We start from the raw sequence: 20138 nt of genomic DNA, 5'->3' as shown, positions 1-20138 counted from the left end.
GAACTTTAAAAAATACAAAGTCAATTACCTTATCCAAACAGAGTTCAATTAATGTGATTTTTTTCAATTTCCAGATTTCAATACATCTATAGAAGAAGCCATCATCCAAGTTAGAATATATCCTTTTCTCTTCCCTTAAAAACAATGAACCCGTTATTTGAAGCTTCCTTGGGAGGGATCATACCCAAAACTTTGCTTCTCTCCTCCCCCCACTGGTTCTATGTAACTTGGGAAGGTGATAAGATAAAACCCAAAATGGAATTTTCTTGTATTATAACATTAACTTAAATGGAAAAATGAAAATTTCTATATTCATTTCAATTATTATGTCACAAGGAAACTTTGCTGTTTTAACACTGCAATCCATTGGAGCACTGGATTTCAAGGCTTTAAAACTGGCTTCAAAAGATGGTCTTTTATTTGATCTTATGTCAAATCAAGGTTATCTCGGATATCATCCACTTATGTGAATTAGAAATTCTTAAGGGTAATCCTTAAAAGCTACATCAAAAGTAGAAAAACATACTCAATCAGAACTATAATATAAATTTATTTAAGAAACTAAAACATGCAAAAATCAATGACACATGATGTTAAACCATCTGGCTCTTCAATTTTTTTTCTTAATTCTTTTTTCTCAATTTCTAAATATGAAAACTACAATTCCCTTTTTTCAAAATAAAGTGGTAATCCATGACCCATAGTATAGATAAATACAACATAAACATGCATTAAAAATTACTGATCTTTGTGGAACAAAGTTATAATAATTCACAGTCTGGAATCCAATACATGCAATAATAAATACTGATACCGAAGCACTCTGTAAATTTACTCCTAGTTGTAAATAATGTTTTTAATGTTTCTAAATAAAATTCTTTTGCTTTTACATGTTCAACTTCCTATCAAAACTCTACCAAGATTAAATGGAATCTCTCAAACTTAATTTTTTAACTAATCTCTACATCATAATCTACCAGAAGAAAAGACAACTGGCTTGTTTTTCCTGTTTTGTTGCTTTTTATAAGAACTTCCCTTTTTACAGGTACAATAAATTACATATGCAAATAAATAAAAGCAAAACAAGCAAACGAATGCTGTTCTTTTATGTGGCATAAAGCTTTGCAGCCTGGTTACTCTGATTCATACAGAAGAAACCCTGACTATAGGTAAAATTGAGTTTTATGCAGATGCAACTATCACTAAAATAGAGTATCTTATGCCCTTTTTAGTAAACATTAAAAAAAAAAAAAAGAAAAGAAAAGAAAGAAAAAAGGCACCCTTCCTTCCCCCTAGTCAGCTATTTTAGTAGCCTGATACATTACTAGTAAGTTACCTCTTATCATTTTAGACAATTAGGAAACAGCATATTCCAGAAACACTCAACTTCTGCCTTTAAAAAAGTTAAACGAGTAATTCATCACTGGAAGGAAAGAGGTCTTAGAAAGTAATTCTAAATTTTAAGAACCTCCACTTTGGATAATTTCAAAAGATTTAAGTTTCAAAAATATCCTAATGAACTTGCTAATAATAGAGCTTTCTTTGTCAAGTAAAATATGTATGTCCAGAATCTCCCAATAATAGGTAAAGGTCTTACTAAGCTCATTTTAATATCAACCAAGATAAAATACTATCAATCAGCAAGATAAAATACTATCAGTCATCAACAGAAAAAAATATATATGAGCACCCCAACAACCTCAGGATTCCACTGACTGAGAATAACTTGGAAGTCAGCCGAGAAGAGAACTAGTCATACAGTAGTAAACATAGAGGGAATAGAGAGGGTTCCTTTGACTTTCAGACATCAGAAAAATGAGTCTCTCTTAATCATAGTAAATTATGATCATAGGGATTCCCATTAATACTTCAACAGCTGGAAGAGGTCAGAAACCCCTAATTCAGCCACATAGGTGGTAATTCATTAAACTTAAAACTGAAGTATTCTCACTGAAAAGCTATATATTTCACATAATATGAATTTATTATAATGTACCTAATTTATTATAATGTACCTAAAGTGGACTATTTTATTTAACATCAAACAAGTTCAAGAATCATCCTTTATAGTCGTCCAACTTTGCTGATGGATCTTATATGTTAGGAAATCTAAGAAATTATTAACCCTAGATTTTATTGATTCTTTTCCTCTTTCTACATAACCCATCTGACCAAATGTCACAATCAGACAGCATTTGCCAGTAGGAATATAACTTAGGAAACTGAAAGATCTCCCAAAGCCTGTGACAGTAGCTATTTTTGTCAGAATAGGGCCTTGAATATTAAATAATACTTACTTCAACTAGTTAAGTTTCCACGGATTTAAAAAGATATGAAATTATTCTCTGTTAACTACAGATCATTAGAAATGTGCACATTGCATATATACCTATTCATTTAGAAGTAAATGGACAAAAGATTGATATTTTCTGATTAGAATTGATAATTAACACTTTATTTGGGCTAAAGCTACTTAACTGAGTTGGTAGATAATATGGAAAAGCAACATCCATCTGTAACTGTTTCTTTACCTTTATAACTTCTTCAACACATAGATAAAAAGATCAATGTTTAATTTGTGTATTATTTCCATATTAACAGTAAGAAAAAATGTGATAAAATAGACAACATTGCAAAGTATCTCAAAGCAATCTTCCGCATTACTTTAAAGACCTGATTAGGGCGCCTGGGTGGCTCAGTTGGTTAAGCGACTGCCTTCGGCTCAGGTCATGATCCTGGAGTCCCCGGATCGAGTCCCGCATCGGGCTCCCTGCTCGGCAGGGAGTCTGCTTCTCCCTCTGACCCTCCTCCCTCTCATGCTCTCTGTCTCTCATTCTCTCTCTCTCAAATAAATAAATAAAATCTTAAAAAAATAAAAAATAAAAAAAATAAATAAAGACCTGATTAACCTAAAATAAGAGATTTATCTTGGTTTTTGTTTAGTTTAATGCAAATATCTCCCTCCCTCAACTATAATCTAAATGACAGCCGGCTACTATTCAACATAAGTAACTCTTATACATTACAAAGTTCCTAGCCTTGCCAAGAGGACAAGCAAAACAGGTAAGTATATCCAAACATAAATTCTTATTGCACACCATATAGACAACCAACCAGCAAAGGTAAATGGACTTATTACAAAGCTTCATGAATTTAAGTAATTTTTCTATATTTAATAAGCATTTATAAAGAAAACATTTAAAGATGGGATGCTATGCTCTTATGCCAGGACCATCACTGCCTCTCCAATCAATAACTGGTTATTTTATAATTCATATCAAGACCATTGCCATTACTGGAAGTTTTTTCAAATAAATGACACTTTATTCAAGTTCCCACAAGAAAAATCAAATTGGGGCGCCTGGGTGGCTCAGTCGTTAAGCGTCTGCCTTCAGCTCAGGTCATGATCTCAGGGTCCTGGGATCGAGTCCCACATCGGGCTCCCTGCTCTGCAAGAAGCCTGCTTCTCCCTCTCCCATTCCCCCTGCTTGTGTTCCTGCTCTCACTATCTCTCTCTCTGTCAAATAAATAAATAAAATCTTTAAAAAAAAAAAAAAGAAAAATCAAATTGACCTGCATATGTTCTTCATTGTTGATTTTACATGAATGTAAGCATGCTAAAATAATGATCCAATTAAAGTACTTAAACATTTTGCTTAGAACAGCAATGGTTGTAAACTTTAGTTAACTCATCTCATGCTGGATGTTGCAGATTTTATTAAATATATATTGATAACACTTATTGTATCTTTTAACCATACAATAAAAAACCCCACCTTAATCCTGTCAGTTACATTTCAAAGTTCTAATAAAACAGTAAATGAGATTTATGTAAAAGGCAATTATGCTATAAATGTATATTACATAGGACTTATTCCAACTTATACTTAAAAAAATTTTAATTCACATATACTTTTAAATAATTAGTAATTAATATGGAATTAGTATTTTACAAAATCCACAACATATTTTGTAAAGGTCCCTGTTGACAGTGCAAAAGTGTTACAAATTTTATTATGAACAGTTACACAAAAATGGAACATCAATAATAAAGCATACTTTATATCATTTCTATATGTCCATTTTCTTTCCTTTGAGCTTAAGCTTATCCTGTTACAAATAACAAAATATATTTATAAATCCATCTGTGCTTTATTACACCTGGGTAAAATGGAATTGACATTTTTTAACATCTCACATGACTTATTTCCTGTTTTCACCATGGTAGAGAGTAAATTCTGTTCATGTCACCTCCCTGCTTAAAAATCTTACAGTGGGGACGCCAGGGTGGCTCAGTTAGTTGACCATCTGACTCTTGGTTTCAGCTCAGGTCATGATCTCAGGGTTGTGAGATCCCGGGCATCAGGCTCCATGCCCAGTGGGGAGTCTGCTTAGGACTCTCTTTTCCTGTCTGTCCCTCCCCCTGCTCTTACTCTCTCTAAAATAAATAAATCTTTAAAAAACAAACAAACCTTACAGTGAGCCCCAAACAGCCACAGGATGACTTCAGAATTGTTAGCCTGGCTTTCAGAAACTAGCCTTGGCTTATCTGTTGCTTCTACCATCTCTCCAAAATTACCCTTCATATACACACACATACACACACACACACACACACACACACACACACACCCTAAAGCACTACTGAAACTTAGTTTCTAGAAAACCTCTTTACAGGATGACAGAACCAAATAGTGTTCCCCAACTAACACCCCATGTACACAAAATTACCAAAGCAAAATATCTATATCCTCTTCTACTTAGTCTTCTCTCTGCTTCCTTTCTCAAGTGAGGCTGTCCACATTTGATGTCTCCACCTTCTTGCCTTATATTCAGCCCCTCAAAATACTGCATGTTAGCTTAGGTCCACTCCACTGAAACTGTTCTCCCTAAATTCACAGATGATCTCTTATTCTAAAAATCCAAACCCTGTTTAACCTCCTCATTTATTCTACTATATCTGGCATAGTAACATAGGCCTCCATTTGCAAAAGCACCCTTCCTTGCCTTCTGTGACAGATGCCAATCCTTAGGAGTTTCCTTCATCTCTCCCTAGTGTTCCTTTTCAGTCTCAATCTCAAATTCCTCTTCCCCTTGGCCTTTGAATATTCCCTCTTGGGGAATAGCTGGTCTCTTCACACTTTCTCCTGGACATTCCCATGAAGAATGACTTCATTCCCATCTCATGGCTTCAAGTGCTCCATCTCTAGGTCTGAATGGCCCTTCATACTGAACTCATCATCTTCCTCCTTACATCTCCTGTCTGTCCTTCCTCCTGTAGTCCCTCCAAGGCTAGGACTGAAACTTCTATCTATAATTACAGCCATCCTAAAAATCCTAATGTTTTCACTTTTAAGCCACCAAGTCCTACGTATTCTAAATTCTAAGACATCTATTGGACTGCCGGTAAGGTAGAAATGATGTATTATTACCACAGCTTACTTATTCCAATAGCTTCCTAACATTTCTGTCTCCCCCTTTACCCCACCCTCTGTGTTACTTCCAGAATGATTCGTCTAAAATGTACCTCAGATGATGTCACTCTTCTGTTTAAAATTGTTTCTCTCTCAGGTCAAGCTGTCATTCAAGGTCATCCTTGAAATAGTTCCTGTTTAACCTGCCAGCCATACCTGGCAGCACATCGTCTACCTAACCTACAGCACGTCCAGTCACACCAACCTTCTTATAGTTCACCAAATACAGCATACTCCTTAATACTGTCCTGTTTCTTCACATGTTTCTCTCTCTCCCTAGCATAGTCTTTACTTTCTGCCCCCCTCCAACCCAAATTTGGCTAATGCTTATTTCTTGGTTTTTTTTTTTAAAGATTTTATTTATTTATTTGACAGAGAGAGACAAAGCATGAGAAGGAACACAAGTGCGGGGAGTGGGGGAGGGAGAAGCAGGCCTTCTGCTGGGCAGGGAGCCCGACCGGGGCTCGATCCCAGGACGCCAGGATCATGACCCGAGCTGAAGGCAGATGCCCAACGACTGAGCCACCCAGGCGCCCCTATTTCTTGTTTAATAAACATCCTCGTAGAAATATCTCCTGGAGGGCACCTGGGTGGCTCAGTGGGTTAAGCATCTGCCTTGGGCTCAGGTCATGATCACAGAGTCCTGGGATTGAGTCCCACATGGGGCTCCCTGCTCAGCAGGGAGTCTGCTTCTCCCTCTCCTTCTGCCCCTCCCCCCTGCTTGTGCGCTCTCTCTCTGTCAAATAAATAAATAAAATCTTTAAAAAATTAAAAAATTAAAATTAAAAAAATATATATATCTCTTGGAAATATCATAGCCCTCCGCTGGATTCATGCCCTTTTGCAGAACCTCCATGCACCTTCTATACCCGTTATAGTGCTTGTTACCCAGTGAGGTAATCACCTGATAGTGAGTTCCCTCATGTGCTCGCTTCAGCTGCACATATACTTAAAAAAATTTTTTTGTTTTGCAGTCTAACAGAGAGAGAAAGAGATGGTTAACACTTCTTAAATGAACAAAGGAAGGGGGAGACAGCAGAAAGCTGAAGGAATATTACCCCCCACCTCATAAAATGTATACAAATTTATACTATCATAAAATAGTTAAGTGGGTTTTAAAAATGAATTTTAAACACTATTTTGACAAAACCCAACTTTTTAAAAAAGTTCCATTTTCTCAGGTTATTCTATAAAAAAAAAAAACAACAAAAACCTGGAATAACTGCTTCAAATGTATAAAAAACTAAAACTTGAACACTAGTCCTGGATATTCTTCATTGGTCCTGCCAGATCTATTCTCTACCCTTTCTGCCCTGCTGTGACCTGGGAGCCTGATCTCTGAGGAGTATATTATCTCATCTCCCTTGCCCTCTGGCTCCCACTTAGGTTCTACAGAAAGGAGGCATCAGTTGATCAGAGGGCAGGAAAAGGGGGAAGATCTCCTCTTTGCCAGGCCTCCAGCCTCTGTTTACAATGGGTTTGACAGCGGCTGGGCCCTCTTGGTAAAATCACAGGTGCAGACGAGTAGCCTTTCTGCAATGACCATAGCACTCACTAGATTCTGGTAACTGCTCTGTCCCTGTTCCCCTTCAGAACTAAGGTGGGTAAAGCTTCCCTTGCTGCTAATTCCTTGGTGTCCTTCCATCCTTGGTTGGTTTTAATCTTAAACCTAATTCATTAAACTCTCTCCAGTTTTCCTTTTGAAGGAGCTCTCCTGTTGGGGATCTGACTAATACAAACAAAGAAACATTTGGCAACTAGCAGGATTTTTGCCAGTGCTTGCTGTGAGTTCTCTTGCTCATGTTATACCCATATTACAGAAAAGCATCAGCACCCTTTAATGTTTAGTAAAAACTTGCCTACACCCAAACCTTTTTAGCCCTGAATTTATAAATCCAACTCACTTACATAATTGACCCAGTACCAATTCGAATTCATATAAATTCGGAAGTGATTTCCTAAGATGAACTCCTACCCGAAAACTATTCCCAGTATATACACATATATATTTGTGTTTGTGTGCATGTAATGTATTCGATGGTAAGAAACTTCACTCAGGTTTCTCCATTACAGTACTTCTAAATGGAAAAAATATATCAGTCTCTCAGTTTAATTCAGGGTTAAAAAATAATGCTTATTGAAACACCTTTAATGCTCTCTAATAATTGCTGTTGCTTAAATGCACTGAATAAAATGTAATCATCACATAATTTTAATCCAATTATAAATGACAAATAGCTCATGATGCTGTGAAAAAAATGAAACAAAGGAACTGTTTCCATTTTTTTCTAATAGTCAGTACTATAGAAATGTACTGTAGTACTAGACTCAGTATGGTTGTACTATTGCTCCTGGAACACACGGAACTTTCCAGATGCCCTAGTCCAAAAACAAACAAAAAACCAACAGGCCATATGCTGGTTGGAAGAGACCCATAATTAGAGGAGATAGTTTTTTTTGAGATGTTACATATTCCTCATCTGTTTATTTCTGACTCTAAAATTTACTAAGGAAAGCAACTTATGCCAGGGTATTTCACCTCTACACACAAAAAGAATGGAGAAACAGCTTTACCTGAAATTATAACCTGAGCTCCTAACTGGCATCTTCCTCTCCAACAAGCATTACATTCAAGCTGTTAAATCTCAGATATCAGCTGAAGAATTTGGAGTTACTTGTGGAACACTTTTGGTAGCTATATAATTCTGCCCACCTTTTTAGCAGCTGTAAAATGCTTTCTTTAATCTTTTTCCTTAGCACCTCTCTTCTCTATTGCCTCCCACCCCAACTAAAAATGGTGGATACTTGTGAAGAGAACTATCCAAGCATTCCCCTCCCACTCCCCACCCTCACAACTCCCGTTATTTTTTCCCCATATTAAGCTATGAAACACTCAGGCAAAATGGTTAAAATGGGCAATGAAGTAAGAAACCTGAGTTTGAATCCAGACTATGCAACTTACTATGGCCTTGGACAAAGTATATAACTTCAGTGAAACTCAGTTTCCTCTATGTAAAATGAGGATTATATCTACTTTATAAAGTTGCTGAAGGGATTGAGCAAGAAGAAAAGCCAGACATAAAAAGACAAATATTACATGGTTCCACTCATTCATGGTACTTAGAATAATCAAATTCTTGTGACAAAAAAACAGAATGGTGGTTGCCAGGGGCTGGAGGGAAGAGAAAATAGGGAGTTATTTATTGGGTATAAAGTTCAGTTTGGGGTGATGAAAATGTTCTAGAGATGGATGGTGGTGATGGTTGCCTAACAATGTGAATATATTTAATGCCATTGTAATGTACACCTAAAAATGGTTAAAATGGTAAATTTTATGTTACATATGTTATCATGATAAAAACAAAAACAAGGTAAGAATAGTCTATCATTAATCCGTATCAAAGAACTTTCCCTTCCTTATTAGAGTGAGGTATATAGAAGGGGGAAAAAAACCCTTCCCTTTCCCTATTGCTATTCCAGCTCTGCAAATTGAAGCTAATTGGCAAAGGCACAGAGAAGAGTGCGTTGATCAAAGAGTCTAAACCTTCACAAATTAGAAATTCAAACTACCCTAAATCCTATACAAATTAACTTATGTAACAAAAGCATAAAGATTTCAAATATCAGGTTTTACTTATAATGTAGCATTTTTGGAGTATTGAATAAGACTGAATAAGACTGTGTTTAACTGGGGCTCCTGGGTGGCTCAGGTGGTTATCAGCCAACTCTTGATTTCGGCTGGGTCATGATCTCGGGGTCCTGAGACAGATCCCCACATCTGGCTCTACACTCAATGGGCAGTCTGATGGGAGGATTCTCTCTCCCTCTCCCTCTGTCCCTCCCCCTGCTCATGTGCTCTCTCTAAAATAAGTAAATCTTTAAAGGAAAAAAAAGATTGGGTTTAACTCACACTATAACAATATTTTTCACTTAACCAAAGTATTGACATAAACTTTAAACTACTATCTAATCCATGATTCTCTGCTGAATCAAATCCATACATAAGCCTTCTTGAAATATATACGAATCTCTCAATTTATTTTATTTTTATTTATTTATTTTTTAATTTTTTAGAGAGGGAGAAAGGGGACAAGGGGGAGAAAGAATCTTAAGCAGGCTCCACACCCCAATCTCTCATTTTAAAAGAGGTAGCTATAGTATAAGGAAAGAAACACTGACCTTAGCACCAAAAAAATGTAAATACAGCTCAATTCTGCCACATTTTAACTCTATTACCTAAGCTGGGTAAGTCAATTTCCACCTATAAATCTCAATAGCCAATGACAATTATCACCTACTTCACAAAATTATTGTGAGATTTAAATAATACAAAGTACATTAAAATACCTTGAAACTATGAAGTATAATTCTGTTTATATTATTAAATTTTTTGAAACACAAAGAAAAGGAGATTATTCTATCCAAAATTCATATTAAAAATATACATGCAGGGAGTCTGGGTGGCTCAGTCAGTTAAGCGATGGACCTTGATTTCCGGTCAGGTCATGATCTCAGGGTCATGGGATCCAGCCCTGCATCAGGCTCCATGCTCAATGTGGACTCTGCTTGAGATTCTCTCTCCTCCTTTACCGCTCCCCTCCCCACACTCACGCACGCATGCACACATTCTCTCTCTCTAAAATAAATTTAAAAACATATATATTTAGGGGCGCCTGAGTGGCTCAGTTAGTTGAGCATCTGTCTTCAGCTCAGGTCATGATCCCAGGGTCCTGGGATGGAGCCCCACATCCCCTGCACTGGGCTCCCTGCTCAGTGGGGAGCCTGCTTCTCCCTCTGCCAGATTCTCCCTCTGTCTGCCGCTCCCCCTGCTTGTGCTCGTGCGCACGCTCTCTTTCTGTCAAATAAATAAAAATCTTTAAAAAAATAAAAAATAGAAATAAAAACATATATATTTAAAAATACACATGCATTTCTGAGTAATACAACTAGTTAATCTCCTGTAGTCCTAAAATTCACAAAATGACCACTAAATGCCCATATTATAGAAAACTCTTCTTTAGAAATTACATAATAATCCTGGTACCAAATATTAGAATATTGAGGAGAAAATAAACTAGATGTAGTGATATTGTGTTGCAATATATTTATAAGCTCCTTATATATTACATCCTTAACTCATTTATTCCACAACTATCTAATCAGAATTCCAAGCACTGTGCTAAGCAGTGGGAATACACCGGAGAAGATGACACCACGGTTTTTGTCCTCAGAGAGATTCCAATCTAACTGGAAGATAAGACATTAAACAAAACATTATGCAAATAATTCGTTAATTTATGATAGATGTGAAAAGGACAAGGAGAGGTTACGAGAGCATAGAGTAAGGGGGTCTAATCCAACCTGGAGAACTTACAAGAAATAATTATACCAGTTGTACCATCCTTTGTCAATAAAATAGGTTTTAAGTGTTCAATAAATCTTAGCTATTTCTATTAATGTTATTATAAAAGTCATAAGCTCCACTGTCCTTATTAGAACAAGTACATCCCTGGGGTTCAAGAAATAAGACAGTCAATCTCATTACCTAGGAAACCCCAGATAAACTAGACCCACCACTCAATTCCTCAGTAAAAAAACAAAACCAGGCTCCAGGGAACATAGGTTCTTATCCCAAATTTGACTCATATTTTACATATCCTTGAGTAATTATGCTGATGCTGACAGGTTTCCTCAATTATAGTTGAGACCTGTCTGAAATTCTCTAACCCCAAATCTTCTCATGACTGATACTTTAAATATTACTCAGGATTCTGCTTAAATATCTCCTTCTCCAAGAACCTTCCCCTGACCACCCAGTCTACTGTAGCCTCCCAGTCATTTTCTATATTACCCTACTTTACTTTTTTTTTTAGCACTTATGACTATCTGAAATTGCCTACTGTATTTATTTACTTGTTTATTGTTATGTTTTTCCTTCAAAACTGAAAGTAAGTCCCATGAAAGGAGGGGTCTCACTGTATTCTCTTTATACCCTCAAGATATATCTTCCTTACCAAAGATCTCCAGTTTTGCTCAGGCAGCTCAGGTACAGGGGAGAAAGGTTTCCAATCCAGAGGACGAAGATGACTGACTTAGGCCAATTATGGTAATCCCATTACATTTGCCAGTAATTGGTTTAGGTCATACAATTCTCTTCAAAAAGGCATAAGAAGATAGTGCTAAGCAACTTTAAGAAAAGGTTTTCCTCCAGATTAATGAGACACAAGAAGGAAAAGCCTTGCCTTTCCTCCTGCCTTTGACTTGGCTGTATGAGGAAGTGATACTGGGAACGTGGTGTGTTGATGAGAGGGAAACCATGAGGAATGGCAAAGAAACTGAGCCTGAACCCTGATATTCTTGAGTCACTGAATCAACTCTGAAACTACTTCTTCCAGACATCCTGTTATGTGAGATTTCTTTTTAAACCCTGATCAATTAAACCATTTTCTATCTCCTGTCTTAATACCTGCCGCCAAAAGCATGATAAACTCTTAAGCCTCTGTTTCTTCTGTAACATTAACAGAAAATAGCACCTAACAGTCTAGTGAATTCTTGAAGGGATTAAATGGGACAATGCAAGTAATGGGTCAAACCAACAAAATATTCAAATGATAGCATTGCTGTTTTTGTTAATACTAAAGAATAACTTTCTATGACAAAACTCCACAAGCTATTTATGAAGTATTTAGGATTTTCTTATTTTTCAGAAAACATTTATTTTAATCCTATTAAATATAAGCATTTTTAATAGAATAATTCATTTACCTAGCTTTCTTCTATCACTGAAGTAGCTTTCGTTCTTTCTCAAGTTTGAAGTAGGTAAATAAAATGAAAATCAAGCCAAATATCAGATCACTAAAGAAAAATAACCGTATCAATTTCAGGTAAGAGCCTGTTCTTGGCATCAACTCCTCTCTCAGCTTACATGCACAGAGCCACATATAAATTTTCATCTACTATTCTTACTTTCACAAGTATTTCATCAGTATTTTAATATGGCCTAGATTATACTAATAATTAAACTATATTAGTTATTAAAACTATACTATACCTACAATTACAAAAAAAAATCTTTCAAAATAGGAAAGAAAGTGTTATACTTCAGTCTCTACAATTTTTTCTGTGAACTATTTGTATGATATACCACGAAGCAAAATTAATACAGAAGATCAAAAATAGGAGATAGCCGGGTCATTGGTTCAAGGTTACTCTAGCTGAATTGTGATTTGAAATGTTACGATGGCTCATTACTGTTGGAAAGATGTTTAGGGTCCTACATGAAAAAGAATCATCAAAATTCCTAAAATAAAATGTCAGGGTAGTTTCATCATTACTAAAAAGTGTGACACCAACTTAAGTGTCTCTTTTAAAGATGAAAAAGAAATGAGTATTAATTCTTTCATTGCACTGAACTGTCCAGGCTCTTCTGAGTCCAGATAAATTTTTAGTTTTGACAATATTACAATAACTTGGGGCGCCTGGGTGGCTCAGTCAATAAGCATCTGCCTTCAGCTCAGGTCATGATCCCAGGGTCCTGGGATCGAGCCCCACATCGGGCTCCCTGCTCAGCGGGGCTCCCTGCTCGGCGGGAAGTCTGCTTCTCCCTCTCCCACTCCCCCTGCTTGAGTTTCCTCTCTCGCTGTGTCTCTCTCTGTCAAATAAATAAATAAAATCTTTTAAAAAAAAATTACAGTAACTATATTAGCTCCACTTTTCAAAAATCTTTAAACTATTAACCTACTCTGACAAAAACTACCAGTTACCCATTATGACCAAACATAAATTTGGGCAGCCTGTAGGGCTATTAAAAGTCACCTGGAAACACTCTATTATTCCCTGGGTGGACAATTTTCCACCTGTTTTTCAATGTCCTCACACAGTGAATAAGATATATAGTTTGGGGAAGGTAAGAATAGCCTCTAATATTTCTCTAATATTACTAAAAACAAGTAGGACATAAATTTTGGTGGACCACTCTTCAGATCATTTTTGGTGGAATACATGGTTTTGGTATAATAGTTGAATAACTTTCACAGTCTTACTCATATTAAGTTATATACATATGTTACAAAACCTTACATGAATAGATGTTAAATATGTAAATTATATACAAAACCAGATAAGCAAAGTTTAAAATCGAAATATAAGCACTTATTTTTTATTCCAAATTCTCTTCAGATATTAACAAATATATCTTATCCTATTGCTCCAATGCTATTTTAAGTCCTTCCCTAAGGAAACAATAAGTTATTAATAAAATTAATATTTTAGCACATTTACAGAGGCTCACATATTACAAATCAACAATACGTCACCAGCATGCAAATGTTTTATCATTCCCATACCAATGTCAAAGCAATAATGTACACACAACAGTAGAGAATATCTCCACATATTCCAAAATAAAATTATAATTATCTTCAATACGTATTTTTAAGTTATATAGTCCAAGAAGTACTATCATGTTTTCTAAACCCAATACATTAATCCTCAATCCTATACCCCAACATTAATGTAACAGTTGTGATCTCTATAGAAAAAGATTCTAAATTCAAAATTATTTTTTCCCAAATTTTACTTTTAACTCTCAACTACAGGGTTGAAATGTTAATAAACTGCAACCTAGGCATTATTTCAACCCCTGCCCACAGTGTATGTTTTACCTGTAAAACAAAATAATTCTATTTTCTAGTAATAATTAAAGATGTGAGATACATTTGGTCCACTACTACAGAGAGAATAAAATTTAATGATATTTTCATCCTAATTTGGTTTTATATGGCAAACTGCCTCTAAAGCGTGGGAATAAACTTTTCATTTTTTTCTTTCACAGCACTGAAAAAATACATTACAATATTAAAACTATTTCTAGAGCCAAAAAAATCTGTGGATAAACAATACTAAAATTTAACTCTCAACATCTTACATATTTTTTTCTCTAGGTTTGTTCCTTCAAAAAAGTTGGTTTTTAGGTTCCTCTACAATAATGGAAAAGAGATCAATCAATAGAAAAACTCTCACAGCTAAGATGACATGTTAGATACAAGTTATTTAGTATTTTGGAGTAAACATTTTGGGGATTGGGAAGGGTAGAGTCAATGTAATACAGAAAATTTCATTCCCAAAAAAGTATTCGTTAACTAGTTTTAGAAATCGTGATTTAACTGTTAAATGCCCATCAAACAAGTTTCTGAAGAGATTTGCATTACCTCACTTGTCTTAACTTTATTTCCTTCAGAAAGGAAGAAAAAAAATTTACAATTTTTTTAGGGGAGTGACAATAATAAAAAAGGGGGGAATAAGGTGATGCTGGAAGATACTAATCCCTACAATTGCTCTATTATATGGAGTGGTATTTAAATGTTCATTAGACTTAACCACTTAAAAATAAGCATACAGTATTTGTTTCTTGGTATATTCAACTAAAAGATTCATAACTGAAAAACCAAAGTTACTTTTCAGAGCCCCAGGTTAGATGCACAGTTTGATTTCCATAGTTTCTCACAAGTTTACTTAGTATGATGTCACTGTTTGGTATGTGTATCTTATGTTTAACTTTGCTTTATAGAAGATTCATCTTTCTGTGCTATTATATAATTTTAAAAGATGCAATTAGTTTAATAAAAGTATTAATCACCACTCATGTATTTACAGTTGCCAGTTATTCTTTCTGTGGCAATGTGGGATACAGTATGGCTTAAAGTTAAACAACGTTTCATACAGTAACTGTTCACAGCTACAATGTCTATCTAATTTCAAACCATAAGAGGTCAAACAAAATTCCTGCAAGAAAAAATCTGAAGAAACAAGTATTCGTCATTATTTAAGGCTTCTCCTAAAATTTCTATGCCTTGCCCACACCACACACAAATCTGCAGTCCGTCAAAATGGAAGGTATAGGGGCGCCTGGGTGACTCAGTCGTTAAGCGTCTGCCTTTGGCTCGGGTTGTGGTCCCGGAGTCCCGGGATGGAGCCCCGCATCGGGCTCCCTACTCGGCGGGAGGCCTGCTTCTCCCTCTCCCACTCCCCATGCTTGTGTTCCCTCTCTCACTGTGTCTCTCTCTGTCAAATAAATAAATAAAATCTTAAAAAAAAAAAATATTGGAAGGTATAAGCATCAAGGTGCACCAAGGGTTAAGAATTCATCAAATCTTTAAAGTCTGTTATATCTGATTATGTAATACCGTTCCCTAAACCTGTAGCATCCTACCCTAGATCAGGAAGGCAATCTGGTATACCAAAAAAATACATCTTTCAGTTTTAACCACAGGTTCTAAAGGTAGAGAAATCTTTGTTGGAAACCCAGCTAGCAATGTGTCCCTGGCTGAGTTACTTAACGTCTGAGTTTTAGTTTCCATATCTCTTTAATGGAGAAAAAAAATTACTATGTTGCAGAATTGTAGGGAAAATTAAAGAAAATATACATAAAATGCCAAACACAGTAGCTGGCATATAGAATGACAAATAATAATTACTGTTTTGTTGTCATTGGCTATTTTTGAAATACAACTAAGCTAGAGAATGTGGAACTCAAACTTCCAAAGTCCTTATTTTGGAGGTCATAGAAAAAAAATTTTTTCCACACCCTGAAAAAAATATTCCTTTGAGTCTAACATCTTCATTTATTCAACAGTATTTATTTGGTGCTTTCAACATTTAAAGGCCCTGTCCTTAATGTCAGGGATAGCTCCGAGAGGAAATTAGAAGTATCATCCCTTACCCTCAAAAAACTTACATTTTAGAGGAAGCTAGACATTAAACTAGCAATTATATAGTTACTTAATTATAATTGTGATCAGTGTTACAAAGAAAAACTGCTAAAGGGGGAATGACCTAACAGGATCAGAATTTAAATTTCTATGCAAACATCCCACCTCCCACCAAGGGTTTTCAATCACTCCCTCTATAATTAAAACTAATCCAACTCTTTGTATAGACTTGATCCGTCTGGACTTTAAAACAACAAAATAGGGGCGCCTGGGTGGCTTAATTAAGTGTCCAACTCCTCATTTCAGCTCAGGTCATGACCTCAGGGTCTTCAGATGGCCCAGCATTGGGCTCCGTGCTGGGTGTGAAGCCTACTTAAGGTTCTCTCTCTCCCTCTCCCTATGCCCCTCCTCCCCCCATCTCTCTCTTAAAAAAGAAAAATTAAAACAGCAAAATAAGCAAATAACCTGATTTTGGCCGCTTTTATGCTCAGAACTGTACACTGAAACTATAGCCACTGTATAAAACCTACAAATTAATTTCAAGTATTCCATACAGTAAGTTATTAATGAAAGAGAAAGCAAAGATAATAATACAGGTAAGCACTTGTCAGCTCTCTGCCATGAACTCATTCGAAAACACATTTCCTGACAGATTATAAAACCAGTATTTTCATACGCATGCTATTATTCATAACTCATTTTTTTCAGAAAGTTTTTATTAAAACAAAATAAATATGTACACATATTTATTACTGAAAAAGAAGTTATTTCTGTGATTTTTAAGATCAGAACAATTCTAACTTTCTTACTAAGGGAGAATTCTTTTTTGCTCAGGTACCTTTTAAAATATGCCACCTTAATTTTTTTTTTTTTTAATCTGGTAACATCCGCTTTAAAGACAACTTCAAGATTCCTATCCTCAGAATTTAGCACACTGTTGTAGATTAGTGCCATTAAACCCCCAAGTGAATAGTAAAGGGGAAAACTCAGAGATCAACTCTCCCATCAAAATGAAACTAAGTTTATTCTATAAAATAGAATCTACCTCAATGTTTGTGTTAGATTCAAACAATATTCACCCAGAAATTAACGCAACAATTAACCCAGAACAATGACTGTCAATTCCCCAAAAGTGGCCTCTTCACCTATATTTAGGTTCATAACGCAAACTAGTCCAGGATTCCTGCTGCCAATTACAATGAATGGAAGAAATATATTTAAATCAAATAGCACCATCTAGCAGAACCCTCACCACTTTGCTTTCAAGAGTAGATATTACTTGGTGTTCAGTTTGGTAGACTGGACAGCAAAAGTGGCAGTTATTTGTTTTCATGACAGAATCACAGAATTAGGCTAGAAAGCACCACAGACACATCACATTCTCATTATTATCTCAGATAATTAAAAAAAAAAAATTTTTTTTTTTTTACAAAGTTATCAGAATACAGATTAGATTCAACCATTCCTGGGAGTCTAACTAAAATCCAAAATTACTTTGATTCTCAAATTCAACCACCCGCAAATGCCTCAATACATTTCAATTCCTTCACTCTCAGTAATATGAAATCCCAATACTCTGTAATCATTAAAACATCCTGTTTTTAATCTTATCAGATATATTACAACCAAATGATTAATGCATAAAAATTGGGCTGTTATTTCAAAACTTCAGTTCTAGTAACTTGTTTCTTAACCAGGCTATATTACCGTCTTTTGTATATTTCACAGCACATCAACTAGTTCCTAAATGTAGCTCCTCAGAAAATACCTCTGGAAAAAAACCAAACAAAACCAGCATCTCTCCGTTAAATTTTTTTGTTTTGCTACATCAAGGCCTGCCACCCCTAAATCTTATGGGAATTGTGTGTTGCTGCCAACACGAAGATTAGGAAATGTTCCCATCCCTAGGGCACAAGAAACTTTCAGAAGACTACTAACTGCCTAAAGGAAGGAGGGAAACTCGGTCTTCTGAGTATTTGGTTTTTATTTACGAAGCTATTTCCAAGCGCAAGGTAACCAAAGTAGCTCTTCGGAGATGCTCTCAGACTTTTCCCCAGTCTGAACCCCCTCGGAAAGGCAGAGCGCGTTCAATGACAAGGATAAGCCTCACCCTCAGAGAGGAGGTGGTTACTGGGAATCACCGATCTGCTGCACAGAGAAGAGGGGTTCTTCCTCAGTGGTCACAGTCACTATTCGCTCTCATTTTTAGTAACAACCAAATCACCGTTACAAGTACGTAAGAATAGCAGCAAACAGCCCTGCTTCGCAGTGTGCCGTGACGGTAGCATCCCGGGCCGGGAGGGGCTCTTTTCTCCCCTGCCTCCTCTGGGCTCCCACCGGAGTTAACACCTGTATCTCCCCACCTCAACGTTTGTCCCCTTCCGGCAAATCCCTTTTCGGACCACTGCTCCCGGCGCACCCCAGACAACCTTCCTCCCTCCGGCCGCTGCAGCTCACACAACTCCCACTCCGCGCGCCCCACGACCACCGCCCCGCGGGGGTCGCCCGGCCCGCCGCCGAGGCAGCCGCGGCCCCCCGACGTTTGGGAGGCAGTAAGTCTCCAAAAAAAGTTCTCCAGCCGCCGCCGCGGAGTTGGGTCTGCCGGAGAGGCAGAGACACCAGCCTGCTCCAGCAGATCCCGCTTCTCGCCTGCACACTTTTCCTCCCCGGGAACTCGGTCCTTCTTAGACTCCCAAACTTCAGCGGCGCCAGTGGCGCCGACCACCCCTGATCTGCGAGGCACTGGGCACCACGAACGCCGCGTCGCTTCGCGGGCGGGAGAAAGCCCCGACGCCCACCCGGCCCACGCCCGCACACGCCCTCCGCGCCCCGCGCGCGTCTCCGCGCCCCGCGGGGCCCCGCTCGGCCGCTCCGCTCCCGGCTTCCGGCCGCCGCGCGCCCGGCACCGCCGCCCTCGCCTCGCCGGGCGATCCCGGCCCCAACCCCAGGCGCCGGAGCCCCGGCCGCGGCGCCCCACGCACTGCCTGCCCCGACCCCAGCCCGCCCCTCCAAACACCCATAGTCCCACCGTGAGCCCTCCTTCACGCAGCTGCCCCCTTCCGCCCCGCCCGCGACCCTCGGCAGCGCTCCGGGTCCCCGCAGCCCCGGACCCCAGCTTTAAAGTTACTTTGTGAGGAGGTGAACCCGCGGGTTATTTCCCCCAATCACCCAAACAAGTTTCCATCCTTGGCACCAGCACCGCCACCGCCCCCCAGCACACTCGCTCCCTCCCGCCGGCAGCCCCCCAAGGCCGCCCGCCCCGCGCGAGCACCTCCTGGGAAACAGCCGCTCCCCGCACCGCACGCCCCCACCTTGTGTACCCCTCCCCCTGCCAGCCCACCCCCGGCTCTCCCCGGGCGGAGAGTGTCTGGGTCTGTGTGTCTCCGAGAGAGTGTGCGAGTGCGTGCGTGTGTGTGCGCGCGTGTGAAGGCGGAGGTGGGTGAGAAGCGGAGACACTTACTTCTCCCGGGCCTGGCTGTCGGACGGGACGGCGCTGCTGTTACTCTTGCCTTTGCCGTACATGCTTGTGCCGAGAGCAGCTCCCACTGTCACGCACCTGTCAACCCATCACAGCCTCCCCGGGAACAGCCCCGTCCCCATGGCGACCCACGCAGCCACCCCCACTATTGGCCGCCCCACGCCAAAGCTCCGCCCCCTTCGCCCAGGCAACGCGCGAGACTGACAGGCCTCCCCCTCCCTCCGGCCTGCCGAAGCGCGCGGTGGCGGCTACAGTCTAAGCGGCAGTCTCCTCCCTCCTTCCCTCCCTCCCGGGTTCCCTCCCTCCTTCCCTCTCCGTTCTCCTCCCTCCTCCCGCTCTCTTTCCCCCCTCCCCCCTCCGAACCCCGGCGCAAGGGGGGAATTAGAAACTGCTCTAGAAGGATTTTAAACAACTGGCTGTTCTCTCCGCCGCCGCCCCTCCCCCCGCGCCGCCCGCGCTCGGCTCCTCACTGGAGAG

At 38.7% G+C, this 20138-nt stretch overlaps 1 protein-coding gene across 4 annotated transcripts in view; it reads right to left on the bottom strand.

Annotated features, from left to right (window-relative positions):
* Window positions 1-19811, bottom strand: part of SSBP2 (single stranded DNA binding protein 2) — a 286517-nt gene extending 266706 nt beyond the window's left edge. For 2 of the 4 annotated variants that reach the window (XM_032404079.1, XM_032404081.1), the window contains exon 1: window positions 19644-19811. In XM_032404079.1, coding sequence (XP_032259970.1) covers window positions 19644-19705 — 62 coding nt within the window. In that variant the 5' untranslated portion in view covers window positions 19706-19811. The remainder of the gene's footprint in view (window positions 1-19643) is intronic. The other 2 variants (XM_032404080.1, XM_032404082.1) reach the window with 1 other exon arrangement.
* Between the last annotated feature and the right edge of the window lie 327 nt (window positions 19812-20138).

The sequence above is a fragment of the Phoca vitulina genome, unplaced genomic scaffold, assembly GCF_004348235.1.
Source record: "Phoca vitulina isolate PV1807 unplaced genomic scaffold, GSC_HSeal_1.0 scaffold6, whole genome shotgun sequence".
In the NCBI taxonomy this organism is placed as follows: domain Eukaryota; kingdom Metazoa; phylum Chordata; class Mammalia; order Carnivora; family Phocidae; genus Phoca; species Phoca vitulina.
Note: the sequence above shows the minus strand (reverse complement) of the source record. Positions and strands in the feature narration are given on the sequence as shown.